The following is a 21,335-nucleotide window of genomic DNA, read 5'->3' on the forward strand; positions in this document are numbered from 1 at the left end:
GACATCGCCTCCTCCAAGAAGTCTTCCTGGGATTAGCCTTCTCTGGGCACCCACAGCCCCTGAGGATGCAACTTCCAGCCACTCGGTGCCCTGTGCGTGCTCATTGCCTGTCCTCTGTTCTCTCTGCCCGAGCTCATGAGCAACACAAAGGCTGGTGCTATGTCTCACCTGCCCTGTGTCCCCAGCACAGGGCCTGGCACACAAGCACCTGGTGACCCTGTGTTGGAGGAATGAAAGACAGAACAAGTGAACGAAGGCTAAGAGCACCCCAAGCCTGAGAGGATCTCAACCCTGAGACAGCACAACCCCCCCCCAGGTCAGACCCTCCTACCTATGCCTACTCCAGCCAGAGCCTGGCCCGTCTTGGGAGCTCCTCAGCTGCCCCACCCAGCCCTGGCCCAGCCTGGCCCATTCAGCCCAGACCAGCACATTCTGGATTCTCTGTGCTTCCCTAGAACTCCAGCACCTGCCTCTCCCGCCACGGCTTCAGCAAACACTTAGAGCCTGATCTGTCCCAGCTCTGTGTGCCAAGGAGCTATACCCACAGCTTCTGAGCAAGTCCCAGTGCCAGGAACTCTGACCTGGAATGGAGACATCCCGGAAGTCACAGCTGAGGCCATGCACTGGTCACCAAGGAATCTGGACTCCACATCTGAAAACAAGTCGATGACCACCCCTCTCCCCAGATTTACTAAGCAATCACTATGGGCCCAACCCTGTGCTAACAGAGCCTCACTGAATCCTCACAGCGACCCACAGAGGGGAGTAGTGCAGTCAGCCTCACTTTACAGATGGGAAACTGAGGGAAACTGAGGCTCCATGACATCACCAAGGCACACAGGTAGGGACAGAGACGAGACTCAAATTCAGGTCTCATCCCAAGCTGAACCAAACTGTCTGTGGTGGGCCTCCAAGCTGGTCCCAGTGATCCCTGCCTCCTGGTCTTCACACCCGTGGGTAGCCCCTCCCACACACACTGCACCGGGGTTGCTCTGTGGGACCAATAGAATAGGGCAGAAGCAATGGCTTGTTACTTCCAAGACTGTGGCTTCCCTCTGAGATTCTCTCTCTCTCTCTCTCTTTCTCTGGGAGCCTCCTGTCAACAGCCCCATGTGTGAGCCTGGAGTGGATCCCCCAAGCCCAGGCAAACCTTGAGGTGACTGTGGCCCTAGCCAAGATATTGATTTCAATCTCAGGATGGACCCTGAGCCAGAATCACCCAGCCAAGCCACTTTCAGATTCTTGATCCTCAGACTGTGAAATAAATACTTATTGTTTAAGCCACACAATTTGGGGGCTATGTGTTACCCAGCAAGAGCTGATGCATGCACCACCTCCCCTGGACTTCCCCTGTCCCCACATGCTCAGGATCCACATGATGCCATCCACACTGGCCACTGGTGTGGGAGAGCTTCCCCTCCCTACTCAGAAGCAGGCAGAAGGCTGGGAAAGGAGAATGGGCAGGGGAAGGGGAGCCAAGGTGTACACTCACGTCCAACCGCCAGCTGGATTTCTGCAGAGGCATCACCCAACTCATTGACAGCCCGGCAGGTGTAGATGCCAGCATCTCTCTCCTGAGCCACCGGGATCCGCAGCTTCCCAGAGCTGGAGCCCTCAGGGGCCAGGATCATTTCAAGACCCCCTGGACCAAAGGGGATAAAGCATCAGGCCAGTGTCCCCGTTACCATGGAGACCAGGGTGGGAGGTTGCTCCAGCCTGACCCTGGGCTCCTGCAGCTCCACAAGGTTGGGGCCTGGGGGACAGTGGGTGGAGGCAGGTTTAAGCCCCAAGGTCCGGACCCCTGGGTCCAGTCATGCAGGGGGCTTGGGCCTTCTCTCTGTTGAACAGGGTTGGGGCTAAGCCAGGCCCTGCATGACAGGCTCATCACCCAAGAACTCCATGTCTGGACTGGTGTCCACTCCTCCACCCCAGGTCCAGGCTGAGATCTGGGTCAGTTCTGGGAGGGGCCTGGGGAACCCTGAGCCCTCCCTCATTTTTCTTTTTCTTTCTTTCTTTCCTTTTTTTTTTGACACAGTCTTCCTCTGTTGCCTAGGCTGGAGTGCTGTGGCATGATCTCGGCTCACTGCAACTTCCACCTCCTGGATTCAAGCAATTACCCTACCTCAGTCTCCCAAGTAGCTGGGATTATAGGCACACACCACCACACTCACCTAATTTTTTATATTTTTGGTAGAGACAGGGTTTCACCATTTTGGCCAGGCTGGTCTCAAACTCCTGACCTCAGGTGATCCGCCCACCTCACGCTCCCAAAGTGCTGGGATTACAGGCATGAGCCACCACGCCTGGCCCCTCCCTCATGTTTCTTGCCTGACTTTCATCCACCCCTGAGGCCTAATGGATACCCCTGATCCTAACCGTCCTTTTAAATTTAATTTAATTTTTATTTTATTTATCGTAGAAAAATATGTATAACATAAAATTGACGATCTGAACCTTTTTTAGGTGTGCATTTTTAGCTCAGCAGCATCCAGTACATTCACACGGTTGCGTGGCCATCACTGGCCTCCACAGAACTGTTTGCATCTCTCTAAACAGAAACTCCATACCTATACGACACTAACTCCCCGTGTTCTCCTCTCCCCAGTCCCTGGCGAACACCGCTCCATCTTTTCGTCTCTATGAATTTGACGTCTCTAGGTAACTCACGTAAGTGGAATCAGAGAGTATTTGTCTTTTTGTGTCTGGCTGACTTCACCTAGAATAGAGTCGACCTAGCAGGACATCCATGTAGCACGTGTCAGAATCTCCTTCCTTCTGAAGATGGAAGAATATGTAATGGTAAGGTCACCTTTTAAAGAGGGGCCCTAGGGCTGGGTTGATAGGGCTCTTGGCCAGAATATGCAGTGAAGAAGGAATCCAGAAGTCTGTGCTGCCCACTTGCTTGTGACCCTAAAAAAAAAAAGCTCAACGCTGAGCTAATATCACCTGCCCTGCCTTTCTCAGAGTCAGGGTGAGGCTCTGACGAGGTCCCAAGCAGCTGCTGCAAGGAATGGAGCACGACCAGGTGGGAGGGGACAGTATTGCTGACCCCAGTGGACCTTTCAGAGGGAGCCCAGAGTACTGCTCCCAGAAAGACCCAGTGCAACCCCAGCACCTGTCCGTCAAACTCCAGCCTGGCAGCAGGCACCGTGAAAATGCTCTGTCCATGACCTCAGGGCCTCAGGACAACCCTGTCATTATTACTGTCATTTCCAGATAATCACATCATCGTCGGCACTATCAGTAAGAATGCCAAGCACGGCACATGTGCCAGGCTTGTTCTAAAACCTTTGCACATATGGTCGGGCACAGTGGCTCACGCCTGTCATTCCAGCACTTTGGGAAACCGAGGTGAGTGGATCACCTGAGGTCAGGAGTTCCAGACTAGCCTGTCAAACATGGTAAAACCCCATCTCTACTAAAAATACAAAAATTAGCCAGGCCTGGTGGCACACGCCTGTAACTCCAGCTACTCCAGAGGCTGAGGCACGAGAATCCCTTGAACCCAGGAGGTGGAGGCTGCAGTGAGCCGAGACTGCACCACTGCACACCAGCCAGTGTGAGACTCTGTCTCAAAAAAATCAACCAATAAATAAAACAAAAAATAAAATAAAATAAAATAAACCTTTGCACATATGAACTCATTTAATCCTCACGCAATCTTTGATTTTCCAGATGAGGAAACTGAGGCTCAGAGATGCCAAGTCACTTACGCAAGGTCACCCAGGGAAGCCAGAATTCAAATCTGGGTCTGGCTCAGTGCTGCTCTGAATACCTACGGCAGCTGTGTCAACACAGGCTGGGGGTGAGGGTCGGGGAGCTGGAACCCACCAGCTCTGACACTGGCTGTGGGTCGGGGCGGGGGGACTGGAATCTGCCAGCTCTCCCCAGACTCCTCATTCAGAACACCCCCCACCTCCCTCCAACCCCCCGCTTTCTGGAAAGCTGTTCCTTCAGGGCCCTTCCCCACCAACACACCTCGATACCAGATGACTCGGGGTGGGGGGACCCCGGATGCCTCACACACCAGCACAGCCTCCTCCCCAACGGCCACCAGCACCACGGCATTTACAGCGGAGACCGACGGTGGGTCTGCGTGGGGAAGAGATGCAGAATTTGGGACCAACCCTCAAAGGTCATAAAGAAAGTCTTCCACAGCTTCAGGGAGCCCTCTCCCTCATCCCAATTCTTGCCACACCAGCCTCCTTGCCGCCCCTGGAGCACCGCAGGTTCAGTGCCCCCTCCCCGTCCCTCCACTTGCGACCCTGTTCCCACAGTGACCCTAAGGCAAGGGTCACTGCCTCAGAGAGGTCATGACCGAGTCCTGGGCGCGGCAGCTGCTTCTCTCTCGCCCCCAGCACACATCCCTCCCTCGCACCAGCAGGCTGTCTGTTCTTCACAGCACCTTCAGCATCAGGAAGCATCCCATTGGCCTGTGTATGCCTCCTCCTTAGAATAGCAGCTCCACCCAGACAGGGACCATGGTTCACTGCTATGCCCCCAGTGCGGTACATAACAGATAAATGCTCCATAAATACTGATGGACGGCAGGGAGGGCAGGAGGGAGGGAAGGAGGCCCCTCTCCTGCAATGTGATGCTTATGGCCCAGGTACCTGTGTAATAGAGGGTGACCGTCTCCTGGTCAGTGCCAACCTCATTAGTCGCCTGGCAGCTGTAATTCCCAGCATCTTCTGGGGCTACCCCCTGAATAATCAAGGTTCCCTGTGCATCCACATGGACTCTGGAATCACGCCATAGAAACACATCAGGTCACACAAGGGGTTGCTTCACAGTCATCATTAATAACAAATTAACAATGCCACTCACGACGACCATTCTGTACTGATGGCTTGCTCTAGGCCTGTGCTAAGCACTTTATGTACATTTTATTCACGAGGCTCAGAGAGGTAAGACCACTTGCCCAAGGTCACACAGCCTGAATGGTGGGGGCGGGATTCGGGCGCAGGTCCGCACAGCACGAATGGTGGGGGCGGGATTCAGATACAGTTCTGCAGAGCCTGAATGGTGGGGGTGGGACTCCGGCGCAGGTCCGCACAGCCTGAATGGTGGGGGCGGGACTCTGGCGCTGGTCCGCACGGCCTGAACGATGGGGGCAGGATTCGGGGGCAGGTCCGCACAGCCTGAGTCCCCGAGCACTGAGCCCACACGGTGGCATCATGTTTCCAAAGTCATCTCACTCCCGAGTCTCAAATGATCCCAGGAGCAAGGAAGGCAAATGCTACTCCCTCATTTACACGTAGGAAGGCCAAGGCCCAGAGAGGTCCCCTGGGAGTCCTGCCCCTCACCTGCTGTCCTCTTGTAGGGTTTGGCCCTCACGGCTCCAGGAGATGTGGGGTGTGGGGTACCCAGAGGCTGAGCAGCTGACCTTCACCTCCACACCTTGGGAGAAGTGCTGGGAGCTGGTGTGGATGCTGACCTGTGGGGCCTCTATGACCCAAAAAGTGGACGGGTGAGGATGAGCCCATCAGCGCAGCCGTGCCTTCCCAGGCACCCAGGCCCGGCCCTTCCCCTCCCACAGTCACAGATGGGCAAGACAGAGAAAGCAAAGACCCCTGAGGGCTTCAGTCCCCCGGGGGTGGCTTCTCTGGGAACTGGGTAGACCAGGCGGCCGCCAAGCACATCCCCAGGCCACATGGAGGCTGATTTTCCAACAACCCCAGCCTGGAGCCCTGTGCTCCTGGAACACCCACTCCAGGCTGAGCACTCTGGGGAGCCTTAGGGAGATGTCAGGCAGCTGCCAGGGCTGGGAATGGCTCCTGTCTCCAGTGACCTTGAGGTTGACCCCAAGGCCTGCCCTACTATTGGCCCCAAGCTTAGGTTCTTACCTGGCCTTTTGGACACTATGAACAACAGGCTGGTCAGACTCAAACAGAGCTCACAGGCTCGCACATCTAGAAACAGCAACCACAGCCCTCCCACACTGGCGGCAGATACCGCTGGTGGATCCCCTCCTTTCTGCAGAGCCTAGACACAGCCTCAGAATCCTGCCCAACACACTCCAGCAGTCGCTCAAAAGCCACTGGCACAAGAGAGAACACTTGTTCAACATCCTTGTTTTTACACTTGGGGAGGAGGCTCTGTCTAGATTCTCGGTAGACCTGAGGCCATACCTGGATCTTTTTTTTTTTTTTTTTTTTTGAGACGGAGTCTGGCTCTGTCGCCCAGGCTGGAGTGCAGTGGTCGGATCTCAGCTCACTGCAAGCACCGCCTCCCGGGTTTACGCCATTCTCCTGCCTCAGCCTCCGGAGTAGCTGGGACTACAGGCGCTGCTACCTCGCCCGGCTAGTTTTTTGTATTTTTTAGTAGAGACGGGGTTTCACCAGGTTAGCCAGGATCATACCCGGATCTTAAAACTCCCGTATGGGTGCCCTTGGCACTGCCTTCTCCACCCCCATCTAGTCAGTGCTGCCCGATCTCTGCCAAATACATCTGACTTCTGAGTTTCCACAAGGTTCCAGTATTCAGTCCCTGCCCTACATATTCAGCAAGGTGCAGTGGGGAGTGGGGAACAATGGAGGGGCTCGATGGCACAGAAAAAAGGACAAGACACAGTGAAATTGGCTTGGCCTACAGCAGTAGAAATTTAAGTTAGATATTAGGAGGAACTTTCCAGCAGTGAGAGTCATTAAACTTTGACTAGGAGGCTACAGAATTCTCTCTCCCTGAAAGTTCAAAAAACATTGAAAGGGCTGCTGTCGCCTACCAGAGACAATGTCCGAGCAGAGGGAGGGAGTCACAGCTTCTGGGGTAAACACTAGGTCCAGTGTTGCACTAGGAAACAGCAGCAGCAGAATGAGCCTCACCTCGCACCAGGAGCCAGACGGATGCCCTTGTGACCCCATTGGCGTTGCTGGCCATGCACTGGTACCTCCCGCCATCTGTGGGGATGATGCCGCTGACCTCCAGGGACTGGTCAGCCAGCTGGGCGACTCGGCCCGTCGAGGCCGGCAGGACTCGCCAGTCCCGGACCCACGTCAGGTTGTAGGGGGCCTCGCCTAGGACCTGGCAGGATAGGATGGCAGTCTCCCCTGGGGACACGGTCACGTTGGGAGCAGGGACCAGCTGCGGCGGGGGATCTGCAGGGACACGAGCACAGGAGGAACCGAGGAGCTGAGGCAAGGGCAGGGGTCATCATGTAAGCCCAGATGCTGCCTAGACCTGGGACCCTGCTCTGACCCCACCCTGAGGTGCAGGTCGGCCGGAACCAGATCGTTCAGGACATGTCAGCCAGCAGCACAGGTGACCAGCATCTGCTCACCATCAGACATCACCCCAGTGGGAGGTCATTTCTCCCACCACCATTATACACCCGCCAGGGGCTGCACGATACACGCCTGCTCTCCAAATAACAGCCAGTGCAATGGGCAACAAGCCGGACGCCCATCTTCGTGCCTCCGAGTCAAAGATGCCACGCTGAGGAATAAAGCCTTGGAAATCTCCAGCCAGGGGAAGAGAGCAATGTGTTCAAAACGATTCTCTGTACCAACAGCAGGGCTATTTATAGCAGCCAAATATGCCCCCAAGGAGGAAAGCACTAAGCAAACTGCTATCTGGATAGCAAAAAGCCACAAGAAGTGGCAAGATCAGAGACTGCTGAATATAGAAAAAAACCGAAAAGGAAGTAAATCAAATGGCAGAATGGAGGGATTACAAGTTATTTTGATCTTCTCTTTGGTTGTTTATATTTTTTCAGCCTCCCTACAAGGAGCATGTGTAGTTTCTGGCTGTCTATGTAGAATGGCTGATCTTTCCACACTTACAGGTTCCTTTTTTTTCTCTACAAAGCAGCTTGCATTCGTAATTTTTAAAATAAAACCAATTTCATTTGGAGACAGTCTGTGGTGTTTCCAACCTCCCCAGCTCGATGGCACCATGCTGGCCAGGACTTGGAGGCACAAAGGTTGTCCCGACCACGAGATGGACAGCGGCCCCTGAAAGCTGAACCCCAAGAAGTCAGAGCTGGGATCAAAGCTGGGCAGGGCAGGAAGACCCAAGCCGCGTCCTCAGCCTTCCTCCAGCTGAGACCCACAGGCCGTTCCTGGGTGAGACAGCCACAAAGGAGGGGCAGCAGGCAGGTGGCAGCCTGGGTAGCCAGACGTGGGATGACGAACAGTCCCGGCAGCTGGCTGGAGACTCACGGGGAGGAAATCCTAGGTGGAAGAACCCAGGAAGAGGGTAAGGAAGGGGTACATGGAGGGGTCCCAAGGGACAGACCTGTGACGACAATCTGGGCCTTTGCTCGCCCGATCCCAGCCCTGCTGATGGCTGTGCACTCGTACATGCCCTCCTTGGCCTTGGAGGCCCGCGGGATCTCCCAGCTGCTGTTTCCTGACTGCCTGTGAACAGGGAACAGTAGGAGACGCACAATCACCGGTCAGGGTCTCCTCGGCCTCATCTGTCCCTCAGGACTTCAGTCCCCTGAATCCTGCCCAAAGGGGAGACCCCAATTCCCCTGTGAGACGCGGTAAGAAGATGTACACCGCCAAGTACGTGGACAGTCCATGACATGCTGTGTGACTTGGAGTCAGGGCCTTACTCTCTCTGAGTCCTGGGCTCCCATCCTTCCTGCTCTGACACCCACGGCTGGGCCCTGCATGGGCTGAGTTTTCCGGGAGCTGAGGAAGGCCCCCGGCTTCTTCAGCAGCTGATGGCCCAGCAGTGGTGGGAGTATCACGACAAACTTCTCCATCCCTGGCTGCACTGGAAATCCCAGGCTGGGCTGCCCAGGAGGACAGTGACAGAGACCAAGGTCTCTCTCCTGCCACCCACTCCCCTGAGATCCCTCCTGGGCCTCAGCAGCCAGGAGCCCTGTGGCTGGGGACAATCAGCTGCCATGGGCCACTCACTGAAAGTGCCTCTCTTCGCCCAGCCTGGCTTCACCTCGCCACAGCTGCAGCCGGAAGGGAAGGGCGCTGTGCACCGAACAGGAGACCAGCAGGGGCTGGTGCAGGTAGCCATGGATCCTGGGGGCCATGCTGACGAGGGGAGCGCCTGTAGGCAGGGACCAGGACTCAGAATGTCTCCCTACCGCCCCCTCACCACACCCGGTGACACAGAGACCGGTAGGGATGTACCAGCAGCCAGGAGGCCAGGATTCAACCCCTGGCTCCACCATTTGGTGGTCACCTCTCTAAGCTCAGTTTTCACCTCTGCAAAATGGGGTGATCATGGTACCATCCTCACCGTGTTGTCCTGAGGAGCTGGTGAGAAGTGGTGCATGGATAACTCGTGGCACAATACATGTGGCATCACCAGTTTCCCTAGGCGCAGCTCCTAGGGCTTTTGCGGTTTATTAAACTATTCAGCTCAAGACTGGCCAGCCCGGACCAGGCCCTTCCGCTGCACTGTCTCAATTGTATGAAATCTGATGAAATGCTACCAACTAGGATTAGGTTCCCCAAGGGTAGGGTGGGTTTGTGCAATTGCTTCTCTGCCTAGAACATCAGTTTTACCCAACTTTGTTGGAAATAAGCCTTTTCATTTAAAAATTAGCCCACCAGTCCAGGCACAGTGGCTCACGCCTGTAATCCCAGCACTTTGGGAGGTGGAGGTGGGCAGATCACGAGGTCAGGAGTTCAACACCAGCCTGGCCAACATGGTGAAACCTTGTCTCTACTAAAAATACAAAACTTAGCTGGGCATGGTGGCGTATTCCTGTAATCCCAGCGACTACTCAGGAGGCTGAGGCAGGAGAATTGTTTGAACTGGGATCCGGGAGGTAGAGGTTGCAGTGAACCAAGATCGCACCACTACACTCCAGCCTGGACTACAGAGAGAGATCCCATCTCAAAAAAAAAAAAAAAAAAAAAAGGCACAGCTAGAGGATGGGTATAAATGCAACATTCACAACATTCACACACATTTTTGAGATAAAACCAGAGACTTCAATAAAATCTCATAGCTTGTAATGAGCCCTATGGGACCCCAATCAGATGCCACTGCCCCCCTGGCCTGAGCCTGGTCTTGGAGTGACACAGTCCTTTCCCTTGGCTATTGGAATTACTTCAATGGAGAAGTCTGAGAAACTGCCCCGCAGGGTTGGCCGTGGCCCATCAGAGCTGGGTGCTCCCTGGCAAGGGCTCAATCTTTGTGTCACCATCTCCCCATCCCCGCCAGCAGAGGAGCCCAGCAGAGATGCTCCAGGGGTGAGACAATGCACTAGACCTCCTTGGAGCCCAGGCTGGGGATGGGCAGGCAGCGGTGACATCATGCTCCAGGCTCCCTGCCACATCTGTCCCGGGGGGGAGGGGTGTCCGACCATCCAGCCACGTCCTCGGCTGTGTGCAAAGCCGTCGCCGCTCACCCACGCACCCTGGGAGCCTCTGCCAAGCCAGCTTGGGCTCCCCATTTCCATGAGCTAAAAGGGACCGCCCTCATCTCTCCAAACCCAGAGCCACCTGCTACAAGGCGAAATCCCAGCCTTCCAGACCTGGAGGGCAGGGAAGGAAACAAAAATCCATAACCAAATCCCTCCCCCAACTCCAATCTAGAGCTGAGATAGAGAATAAAAGCCAGAGCTAAACTCCAAACTCTTGGATCCATCTGAAACAACAGGGGAAAGGAAACAGAGGCTGTTATTCCCCCTGCTGAAATTCCTTCCTGAAAGTTCCTCCTCAAGTCTGCAAAGGCCAAGGGAAGAGAGGCCCCGGAACCACAGCAGGGGAGTGGAAGCTGGGAGGCTGGAAAGAATAGGTCTCCAGCTCTCCTGCCCTGCCCTGCCCTGCCCCACCCAGGTCCTCAAAGTCCTCTAGCAACCATGGGCACCATGGGCACGAGGGGCATCATGGCCAGCCTCAAGAGCTGGCCCTTCTTACCCTCCCCGCATCCCTATTTGAACTGGACAGAGAAGGATGCCTCTCACTGAGATCCCCCACAAAGAAGTGCTAGAATGTTAGTGACAATCCACCTTTGTAAACTCCCCTCAGGCCACCTCCAGGGCAGGGAGACAGTGAGCAGGAGAAAGGCAATGAAGCCAGCAGGCCAGATGGCCAGTGGCTCTAGACATCCCTGCTAGGACCAGGGGCAGATCTGAAAGGCCAAAGATCCACCCTTCTCCCTGGGAGCTTCCAGCCTGAACAATGAGACCTCAGGGACACTCAGGAAACCAGCAAAAAGCCACACATATGGGAACCAACAGACGATGGCCAAAGATTAGAGGACAAAGCGACCTGTTCCTGCAATGATGTAACAGTAACAGCAACTGCCACACTGGAGGGCCCTTGCCCACAAATGGATATGTTCTGAGTGTGGCCTCTGAGGACCCAAATGCTGTCTTGTTGTGTGCATTAGCCTGGGCACCCCCAGGGCAGCCCTATGAGCCAGGTGGGCTCAGTTTCCTTATCTATGAAGTGGGGATACACCTCAGAAAAGCTGTAAGCATCAGTGAGCTAGCACATGGCAGGAGCTTGGCCCAGGACTGCCCCATGGAAAGTGTCCAAATGGTGACTTAGATGATTGTGATTATGACAGTGATTGTGATTATGGAAGAGCAAATGCCCATGTCTTCCCTGCCCATTGCTGTGTCTGCAGTGCCTAGCACCATGACTGGTACATAGTAGATACTCACGATGAATGCTGAATAGATGGGTGGATGGGTGGGTGGACAGGTGGGTGGATAAATGGGTGGATAGATGAATAAACAGATGGATAGATAGGTGAATTAATAGTGAATGAGTGGGTAGATGGATGGGTGACTGAATGGGTGAGTGGATGGATGAATGGATAGATGGGTGGGTGGGTGGATGCATGAGTGGGTGAGTGGATGGATGAATGAATGGGTAAGTGGATGGATGCATCAATGGGTAAATGGATGGGAGAGTGAATGGGTGGGTAGATGGATGAATAGGTGAGTCAATGGATGCATGATTGGGTGGTTGGATGAGTGGATGAATGGGTAGGTAGATGGATAGGTGAGTGAATGGGTGGGTGGATGGGTAATTGAATGGGTGGGTGGATGGATGAATAGGTGAGTCAATGGATGCATGAATGGGTGGGTGGATGTGTGGATGAATGGATGGGTAGATGGATGGGTGAGTGAATGAGTGGGTGGATGTATGAATGAATGGGTGGGTGGATGTGTGAGTGAATAGGTGAGTGGGTGGATGAACAGGTGAGTCAATGGATGCATGACTGGGTGGTTGGATGAGTGGATGAATGGGTAGGTATATGGATAGGTGAGTGAATGGGTGAGTGGATGGGTAATTGAATGGGTGGGTGGATGGATGAATAGGTGAGTCAATGGATGCATGAATGGGTGGGTGGATGAGTGGATGAATGGGTGGGTAGATGGGTGGGCGAGTTAATGGGTCAGTGGATGAATGAATGGGTAGATGGATGAATGGATACTGAGTAGATGGATGAGTGGATGACTTTGTTCTAAATCTTTGAGCTGAGAGCCACATCTGAAGCATCTTAGTATTTAACAAAATGCCTTATAGGGAATAGCTGTCCGTAGAAGCTTAATGAACAAACACTTTCTAATCTAATTTAATCTAATCCAATCAGGGAAGGCTCCAGGAAGAAATGGGACTCGGAGTGAGCCAGGGGGCTGGGGGACAAAAGAGCCAACCACTCACCTGGGGCCACCCCACTGTAGGACACTCCAGAGACACGAAGGAGGGGGTTTCCCTCATGGTCCTTGCCCTTCACCTTGAGGTAGAAGCGCTCCTTGGGGGTGTGGAAGGGCGGCCCGCCCCACAGCTGGTGCGTGGAGCCATTGGAGAGGGGCTTCATGGGCAGGGTCAGGAGGGGCTTCCCTGAGCTCTGTGCCAGCTCCACCGAGTCTAGGAGGCCGGGTGCCTGCAGGCCCGTGGAATTGATCACCAGGGAGATGGGGACCCCTGCAGAGGGAAGGTGAAGAACAAAGTGCTGGCGTCGGCGTCTGGTTCTGTGATCTGCCTCAAGTAGGGGCCTTTGAATCACACCCCAAGGGTCCTGCTTGCCTGGCCCTTCCTACCTGGTTCCTCCTTCCCTACATACCCTGGTGCTGACTAACGGTGGGGGTGGATAGGTAGAGAGGGACCTTGCTACTGTCCGTGGTGCTGAAACACCACAGTCATCCAACCACGGCTTCCCAATGGCTGCATCCCCTTTGTCTGCACTGACTTGGAGTCCCATGGAGTAGAACTGTCCCCCACCCCATTAGCTCTGGTGTGGGTCATAATCAGACAGGCTTCAGGGAATGGTCTAAGATAAAGCAAACACAAAGTCTGGGGACTCCAACTTCTGACCAGACTCTCCCCATGGTCAGGTTTTCTTTGGTTTTCTTTACTGTCTTGATGGAAATGTGGTACTTTTCACACTATCCCAGAAGAGGCAGAACTGGACTCCAATTTCATAATATCTTTTAAAAATTTCTGTCATCCAGGCTGGAGTGCAGTGGTGTAATCACAGCTCACTGCAGCCTCAAACTCTTGGGCTCCGGCAATACTCCCACCTCAGCCTCCCAAGTAGCTGAGACTAAAGGTATGCACCACTATACCTGGCTAATTTTTTAAATTTTGTAGAGATGAGGTCTTGCTGTGTTGCCCAGGCTGGCCTTGAACTCCTGGCCTCAAGCAGTCCTCCTACTTTGGCCTCCCAAATGTTTCTCTTTAAAAAAAAATTATCATGACCTGGCATGGTGGCTCATGACTGTAATCCCAGCACTTTGGGAGGCTGAGGCAGGCAGATCACCTGAGGTCAGGAGTTCAAGACCAAACTGGCCAACATGGCAAAACCCTGTCTCTACTAAAAATTCAAAAATTAGCCAGGTGTGTAGTGTGCGCCTATAATCCCAGCTGCTCAGGAGGCTGAGGCAAGAGAATTGCTTGAATCCAGGGGCAGAGGTTACAGTGAGCAGAGATTGAACCACTGCACTCCAGCTTGGGTGACAGAGTGAGACTCCATCTAAAAAAAAAAAATGATCTTGGATGTACATCTTTATCAAAAGCAGAAACCCAGCAAGGTCACATGTGGCCTCCTGCAACCACTTCCATTGGGGACAGGCCCTGGGGACAGGTCAGTTTTCAGTCCTCATACCATCACTACACGTAGGATATCTTGGCACTCCTGACTGAACAGTAGAATCAAAGTTTCCCTGCTTCTTCCCTTTCTGCTATCAGCAAAACACACAAACTGAGCAAGCAGGCCCTTTTCACTTTCAAGATATGACTCCCAGTCCTGGCAGGAAAACTGACAAGGGCTGACAAGAAAAACAAACATTAGAACAGACAGACTTGAAAGAAAGCACTGAAGGTCTGGCTTGCACCATTTTTGGTCACTGTTCAGGGTCCAGAGTCAGCCTGACCTGATCCAGGCTCCTCCTAGGAGGAGCTGAGCTGAGCTGGTCCCTGCAAAAGTCTCCAAATGGCCCCATGACAGGGACTACATTTTCCCATCTATAAATGGAGACCTTTGACCTGGCCACCAGATGGTATTTTCTAGCGTGGAGCTCAGGCAGCCTGCACCAGAAGCCTGCCTGGGTGCCCAGGCTTCTCCCAGTGGAACCTTAGTGAGCATGCAGGCATTGTTGGACCCTCGTGGGTGGTTTCCAATTGGATGCCTGTGCCTCCACCCTCAATATCCCCCTAGGCTCCTCCAACCGTCCTCAGTCTTGGGACACCCAAATGTCCCCCAGGACATTCCTTCCTTTGGAGTAAGGCACTGCTTTCCTTTTTGGTAAGCCGTCAACTCGCTGGCACGTGTTCTTTCATTGAACTGGCCTGCTGTTCACTGGAAAACTGAAGAAATAGGACTCTAGGCAGATTTGTTTTGACAAAAAGAAAGGAGAAGGTGTGAACTCAGTAATAAAGGGCACAGTGTAAGTGTCCTCCAGGACACTGACTTTGGAGGCAGGAAGGATGTTCTAAAGGTAAATGTCACAATGTCACCTGGCTGGGGCTAATGGAAAGAATGCTGGCCTGGAAGCTCAGTTTACATCGCTGTGGTCTGGGGGCACAGCCCCACTTGGCCTCCTGTACGGTCCCTTTCACAGTCACACACAGCCAAGTGTTCCCCCGTCACTTCCCCGCTACCTCCCAAAGCCAAGACCCAGGTCTTCAGAGGCAGCTCAGCACTGTCTGTAGGGTTGGGGTACTGTACCTTGCAAAGGCCACTCGAGGGTGCGGTTGAGGTCCAGCGAGGGCTGAGTGGAGAAGCCGGCTCGGAAGTCAATGTTGCTGATGCCTGTGATCCTCACGGAATGGCGGCCACTGCTATAGACCTAGCACAGGCCCAGGTCTTGCATCACCAGAGGATGGGACCCTGGCACTCCAGCTTAGGGCAGGAGGTGACCAACCTGACCCAGCCCTGCATCAGCAGCTGGAATCCTGCTTTTGTAGACACATGGGCAACTTACCTGCTCCCAAGGGGCCCAGCACAATGCTCCCCAAATGAAGGAGCTGAAGCCCCAGCTTATGACCCCAACCTGAGCAGCACTCTTGAAGCTGTGCTGCCCCTCAGCTCGCCTCAGCCCCTGCAGGCCCTGTCTGTCCCCCTGCACGTCTAACTCCCTGCCTTGCCCTCCTCACTGGTATTACAGCTCTTGGCTCAGAGGTACTCAGAGTTTGAAAGGCAGGTGGTGGTACTGCCACTTTACCTGCAGCACCTAGCACAGTGCCTGCAGAAGGTGCTCAATAAATGTTTGCCTGGTCAGCAGAGACCCCCACTCTTCCAGGGCAGCAGCCTGCCCATCCCAGGATGCTCTGTTGGGAGCCAAGCTGGCCCGCAGTCCCTCACTCCCAGCACCTTGTATATTCCAGCAGGCCCCTCCTCTTCCTGCCAGCCCTGTCCCACGGAGCCCTCCCAGCAAAGTTGCTCTTGCTTCTTTTACACATTCTTCACAGCTTGGTCATGCACCTCTGAACCCTGAAGCCATTTCTCCAAGTCCTTCTTAAATGTTCCCAAACTAACCCCAAACCACTCTATTTCTTGTTACTGGTACAAGGCAGAATGCCCTTCCTCTGTCCTTGACCCTTTACTTCTATTGATATGTAGCCATCAGCTTCCCGAGGCCACAGGCTCCCCAGGGCAAGCAGGAGGAAGATGATTTCAGCCCAGTGAAGCTAGTCCACTCTTCTCCCGCAACCCAGTGCCCTTACCTTGATGGACCACAGCCCAGGATGCTCAGGCTTAAAGGCTACGACCTTGGCCGAGTCAGGGATGTTGAGAAGCACTTTGAGGCCCTCGTCCTCCTGCAGGATCCTCCCTGTGGAAGCCCCAAGGGCTGCTCAGTCCCTAACCCTTTCCTGGGGGTGGCAGGATTCCCGCATGTCTCCAGGAATCCACAGTGCACCAAACACTAGCCCCAGTCTTCCCAGAACTGACAAGGGGTCTTGCCTTGAGCCGCTGCCTCACTCCACGCTCCACCCTCAGGGATTCCCAGGGGTGGGCTGTGTGTCTGGCCTCTAGACCTGGGTGCTCACGACATCCTCAGAGCGCCATGGGGCCAGGTGACCACGTCTGAATCACACTGCCCCTGACTCTGTTGACCTTGATGAGCACTCAGCACCCAGAGCCCCAGCTTCCCATCTGTACAATGTGCTACGAGTTCTCACCACCATGAGAATCCACTGGGGTACCATGGAAAAGACTTGGGGAGAGCCTCACGATCCAGGGACCGCCATTACTTTAATTCCCATCGTCAGTTGCCACGGCCCTCCTGCTTCCTCGCACACCACGGGCACCCTCTCTCCACTTCGTGCCCCACCACCCCACATTTCCTCATTCCTGGAGCCTCATGTCTGAAGCCCTGCCACCCTTGGTCTCTTTCTTTTTTCCATCCTGGGCTTCCAGCTCAGTCTTGGGGCCAAAGAGGAGGCCAATCCCGGGGTGGTCCATACCCAGTGGATCTTGGACTTCAATCTCAGGCCCTGGCCCACTCAATGAGATGGTGACCTCCTTCAGGCTGGGATCAAAGGGGAGTTTCCACGTGTGCTCCCCCTCCTCCTCATGGTCTGCGGACAGCAGGTGCACCTTGGAGGCCTGGATCGCTGACTCCACCCACTTCAGCACCTGGAGGCAAGTATGAGGAGCTGATGCCGGCAGGTGCCCACACTGCCTTCCCCCTCCCATGGATTTTAGGCAGCATACAAACTTTCCAGGTTTCCCAAGGCCACCCCACTCCCCCATGTCCAACACCAGGCCCGATTCACACATGTGACCCTCCTGGCTTCTATAGGCTCCGAGCTATGAAGCCTGAATTCAAGCATTCGGAGGACTCAGCGCAGAAGGAGTGAGGGTGTGTGTCCCTTGGTTGGGAAGACTCTTCCCCACTTCTCCACCTGGCCTCCTCCCACAGCACCCATACTTCCTCCAGGTGCCTCTTACACACAATGAACCCTGGAGATCTGGAAACTCCCCCAGACTCATGTAGTTCATGACTGATTATCCCGGGGCCTCCAACTGTTCTCCCACCAGGGCGCCATGTTTTCTAAGCAGGACCGAGAGGCACTGCTGCAAAGACTTCATGCCTCTTTCCAATCCACAGAAGTGAGGAATTGCTGGATGGATTTTTGCAATGTTGAGAAATCCTAAATCCTTGGTTTCTGTAATTGATTATTCATTCTAAAATCTTACATCCTTTGGACAAGTCCCACTAAGAATCTGATAAAAGGTAAGGACCCTCTGCCTGGGATACCATCCTATCCCTTAGGTACACATTTAGGGTATGACTTTAGGAGGTTCCCAAACTCCCTCAGAGATACTCCCCCTATGAAAACTGAGCACAGACTTATTTAGTTTCTCCAAATCCTGACCATGGCCTTCAAGACCCTCTGTTCTATGGTCCTAGGCATCTATGCCAACCCAAGGTCACTGTGCCACTGCCTCTCCCTGCCTGCTACGCTGGACCCCACCCCTCCCACAGGCAGCCCCCACCCACACATGCCGTGCTCTTTGCAGGAACACCCTGCCTCCTCATCGACCATCTCCTTGCTATTCTTCCGCTCACTGCTTGAAGAGGCCTCTGTAATCCTGAAAAGGCTCTGTTCCCCGATACATACTATTTTGCAGCAATCTGCACTCCAATCACTCACATTTATTGGATTTGGGCTTCTCATCCCTACTGGCCTGGGAGCTCTGTGGGGGCAGACCCTCTGCTGCACCCATGTGTGTCTCAGCCCTGAGCTCACTGCCAGGCACAGAGTGGGTGCTCAGGAGGCATCTGCTGGCTATGTGAGTTCAGTAGGACATGCATCTCCTGGGCAGAGCCATCAGGCTGGCCTTAAGTCCACTTCTCAGGCACTTCACTCCACATCCCTCCTTTCCCCAGCTCACGCCTCCTCCTCTGCAATAGCCAAGTCACCTAGATTCCAGCGAAGAAACCAAGAAAGAGGGAGAGGAAGGGGGCGCCTTCAAGTCTGAACCTTCTCTTTCTAGGCCAAGTTATCTCAAAGAGCGTCCATCCTGCGCAGACCCTAAAACTGAAACACAATGATCTCAACCATAAAATTGATACCACAACCACAGAAAGAAAAGAAAAACTCCAAGTGAATTCTGAACCCAGTGGTTCAACTATCCTTTCTCAGTAGGAGGACAAGAACTATACAAAAAAGTCTTTAGTTAATAGATTTAATTTGGAAGGACTATCAGCATTGGGATTTTGAAACCATTTTATGTATCTTGTTAGACATATAAAGCAAATAAGCAAAGATGTTAATATTTTCGGAATCAAGATTTTTTTCTTATAAACAAATGTAAGAGAGAGCTGCGAGTATAAAATCAAATGACCTAAGCAAAAGATTCACCATGTGAAATTTGAATTGGAAATATCAGTATAAGTTCTCCAGATAGAGATAGATGATAGGTAGGTAGGTAGGTAGGTAGATAGATATATAGATAGATATAGATAGAACAATTGATCCAGAAGCAATGATGGCCCAAAGTCTCAATATCAACGATCAACACCAGTACCCAGATCTTGGTTTCTAAATACCTTTCCCCACTAGGGTTCCTTGGAGAAATGGCTAATTCCAGGTCTGGGGCAGGCAATTTATAAGGTGAGCCTGGGATGATGGGTTATTCCATAAAACAAAGAAGTTCTCAAAGACAAATAAGGACGTATCAAAAGGACATAGGAAGCAGCTTGAAGGAGCTCCCACGGACTAAATTTGGGACAACTTGAACCCAAAAGAGAATAATAACTGTACTCAATTGAAACACATTGAATAATATAATTCATGTGCACATAATGGTACTCAAAAAAGAGAAAGCAAAATTCAAAACAGTAAAACATCCCCTGACACCACTGAAGTGACTCCTTAATTGAAGAGAAAGGATTAAGTGTGATTCCGTGCCTTTTCAATAGAAATTGTACTTCAGAGAAACCAAATCATCCATCACTTTTGATGCATAAAAGTTCTTCTTCTTGGAAGAATGCCCACTCATAAATGTGGGAGGAATGATGCAGTTAGGAAATCATCATTTTGCAGCCCCTAATGAAATAATCATTTCAGGCAAGAGTCCTCAGTGGATGCTAAAACTATTAGATGAAAGGTTGATGGGAACTAGATGTCCACACAGAGCCAGAACATTACCCTACAGACCACTTGAGTCATAAAGGCAAAAACACGGCCCAACCATGCAGAGAGCTGGCTGTCGCTACCCTCACCCAGTCATCAAACTTATCATCAGTAATAATGGGATGCTCAGACACCATTTGCTTCCTGGTGTGATACAACAGAAGACACACTCAGCACCAACTAGGAAATATATATTCCTGCCAGAAAGGTCAGCCTTCATCGAATCAGGCCTTTGGACTCATCCAGTTTGGGGGAAACACAGGGGATTAAAAAAAAAGTTAATGACACCACGAGGAAATAATCAGAAGCCTCTAGAACATGGAACAGGGTACAAATCCATGCCTTTTCAACAGCTTAGTGTCGTAAAAAAAAGAGCTGATGGCTTCAGACCAAAGAGGACTTAATAGACATAACAACCAAAGGAAACGCACAGCCCTTAATGAAATCCTAATTTGATGAAAACTGTGATCAAAGACAGTTTGAAGACAGGGAAATCTGAACATGGGCTGTGTATGGGATGATACTAGGAAACTCATTAATTTTATTAGATGATATTGTGGGTTATGTTGAAGACTATCTTTTTTCAGAAATCCATGCTGAATTATTTATGGATAAGGTGTCATGATTCAGCAAAAAGTATAAAGAGATAGATAAAGCAAGTCGAGCAGAAATGTAAACAATCGGTGAATCTAGTTGGTAGGTGTTTTCTTTTTACTTTTCTGTACCTTGGAAATTCTTCATAGTACTTTTTTATTAAAGCAAAGTCATTTAAAAATAACAAGTATGCAGCCGGGCACAGTAGCTCACGCCTGTAATCCCAGCACTTTGGGAGGCTGAGGCGGGCGGATCACCTGAGGTCAGGAGTTCAAGATCAGCCTGGCCAATACAGTGAAACCCTATCTCTACTAAAAATATAAAAATTAGCCAGGCATGGTGGCAGGCACCTGTAATTCCAGCTACTTGGGAGGCTGAGGCAGGGGAATCGCTTGAACCCAGGAGGCAGAGTTTGCAGTGAGCTGAGATTGTGCCACTGCATTCCAGCCTGGGTGACAAGAGCAAAACTCCATCTCAAAAAACAAACAAACAAACAAACAACAACAACAACAAAAAAGTATGCTGTGACTTTAATATACACCTGAACAATCACAGTGGTATACTGTTGCTCGCCAACTCCAAGCTACTGGAAACGCTTCCTGAAAAGCTGTCTGAAGAAGAAAGGCAAAGCCACATTCAGCTTCAAGTAGAAAAAGTTCTGTGATTGATTAGCAATGTCTGCCACGAATGTGGGTTTTGAAAGTGGTGTCTTGCATGCTATTTATTGGTCATTCTTGCTCTAAATATCATAGTCCTTCAGCTCTGCTTACCATGTGATCTTCTACAAAAGGGAAAGGAATCAAAAGAATTGGAAAATGAGAGTTTTGTTTTTTTTTTTCAGACTGAGCTAGAAGATATGTGCCTAGAAGTTTATGGCTAGATTTCAACTATCACACGATAAGAATTCTGTATTCTGAAAATGCATCTGTTTTTATCATTGGAGCTACTTCATTGTTGTGTCTTGCTTTGCTTTCTAAGTAATGTGTCTCTTGAAAAGGTCCCACCTGTCTTAGCCAAGGAATGAGGACAAGGTTCTTCGTCCATGTAGGGGTGGACAGAAGGGAGTAGCGGCTGAGGATTCCCAGCTGGAGAGACCCACAGAAGCTGGCCAAGCATGTGAGGCAACTCCCCCAACAGCAAAGAAGCAGGTCCGTGACCACCGTCCCCTTCGCCCGAGCCAGGCCTTGTCAGGGGTCAGGAGGGAAGCATCACTGAGCAAAG

At 52.2% G+C, this 21,335-nt stretch overlaps 1 protein-coding gene across 1 annotated transcript in view; it reads right to left on the reverse strand.

The window, feature by feature from the left end:
* Window positions 1-21,335, reverse strand: part of HMCN2 (hemicentin 2) — a 178,088-nt gene that overhangs the window by 124,113 nt on the left and 32,640 nt on the right. The window contains exons 5-15 of the mRNA XM_011931437.1: window positions 16,842-17,013; window positions 16,101-16,207; window positions 15,103-15,223; window positions 12,597-12,860; window positions 8,868-9,012; window positions 8,236-8,357; window positions 6,825-7,097; window positions 5,307-5,448; window positions 4,614-4,741; window positions 3,979-4,092; window positions 1,493-1,642 (exon numbers count right to left, since the gene is read on the reverse strand). Of these exons, the coding sequence (XP_011786827.1) occupies window positions 1,493-1,642; window positions 3,979-4,092; window positions 4,614-4,741; window positions 5,307-5,448; window positions 6,825-7,097; window positions 8,236-8,357; window positions 8,868-9,012; window positions 12,597-12,860; window positions 15,103-15,223; window positions 16,101-16,207; window positions 16,842-17,013 (1,738 nt within the window). The remainder of the gene's footprint in view (window positions 1-1,492; window positions 1,643-3,978; window positions 4,093-4,613; window positions 4,742-5,306; window positions 5,449-6,824; window positions 7,098-8,235; window positions 8,358-8,867; window positions 9,013-12,596; window positions 12,861-15,102; window positions 15,224-16,100; window positions 16,208-16,841; window positions 17,014-21,335) is intronic.

Source organism: Colobus angolensis, unplaced genomic scaffold (assembly GCF_000951035.1).
Source record: "Colobus angolensis palliatus isolate OR3802 unplaced genomic scaffold, Cang.pa_1.0 Scaffold9, whole genome shotgun sequence".
NCBI lineage: Eukaryota > Metazoa > Chordata > Mammalia > Primates > Cercopithecidae > Colobus > Colobus angolensis.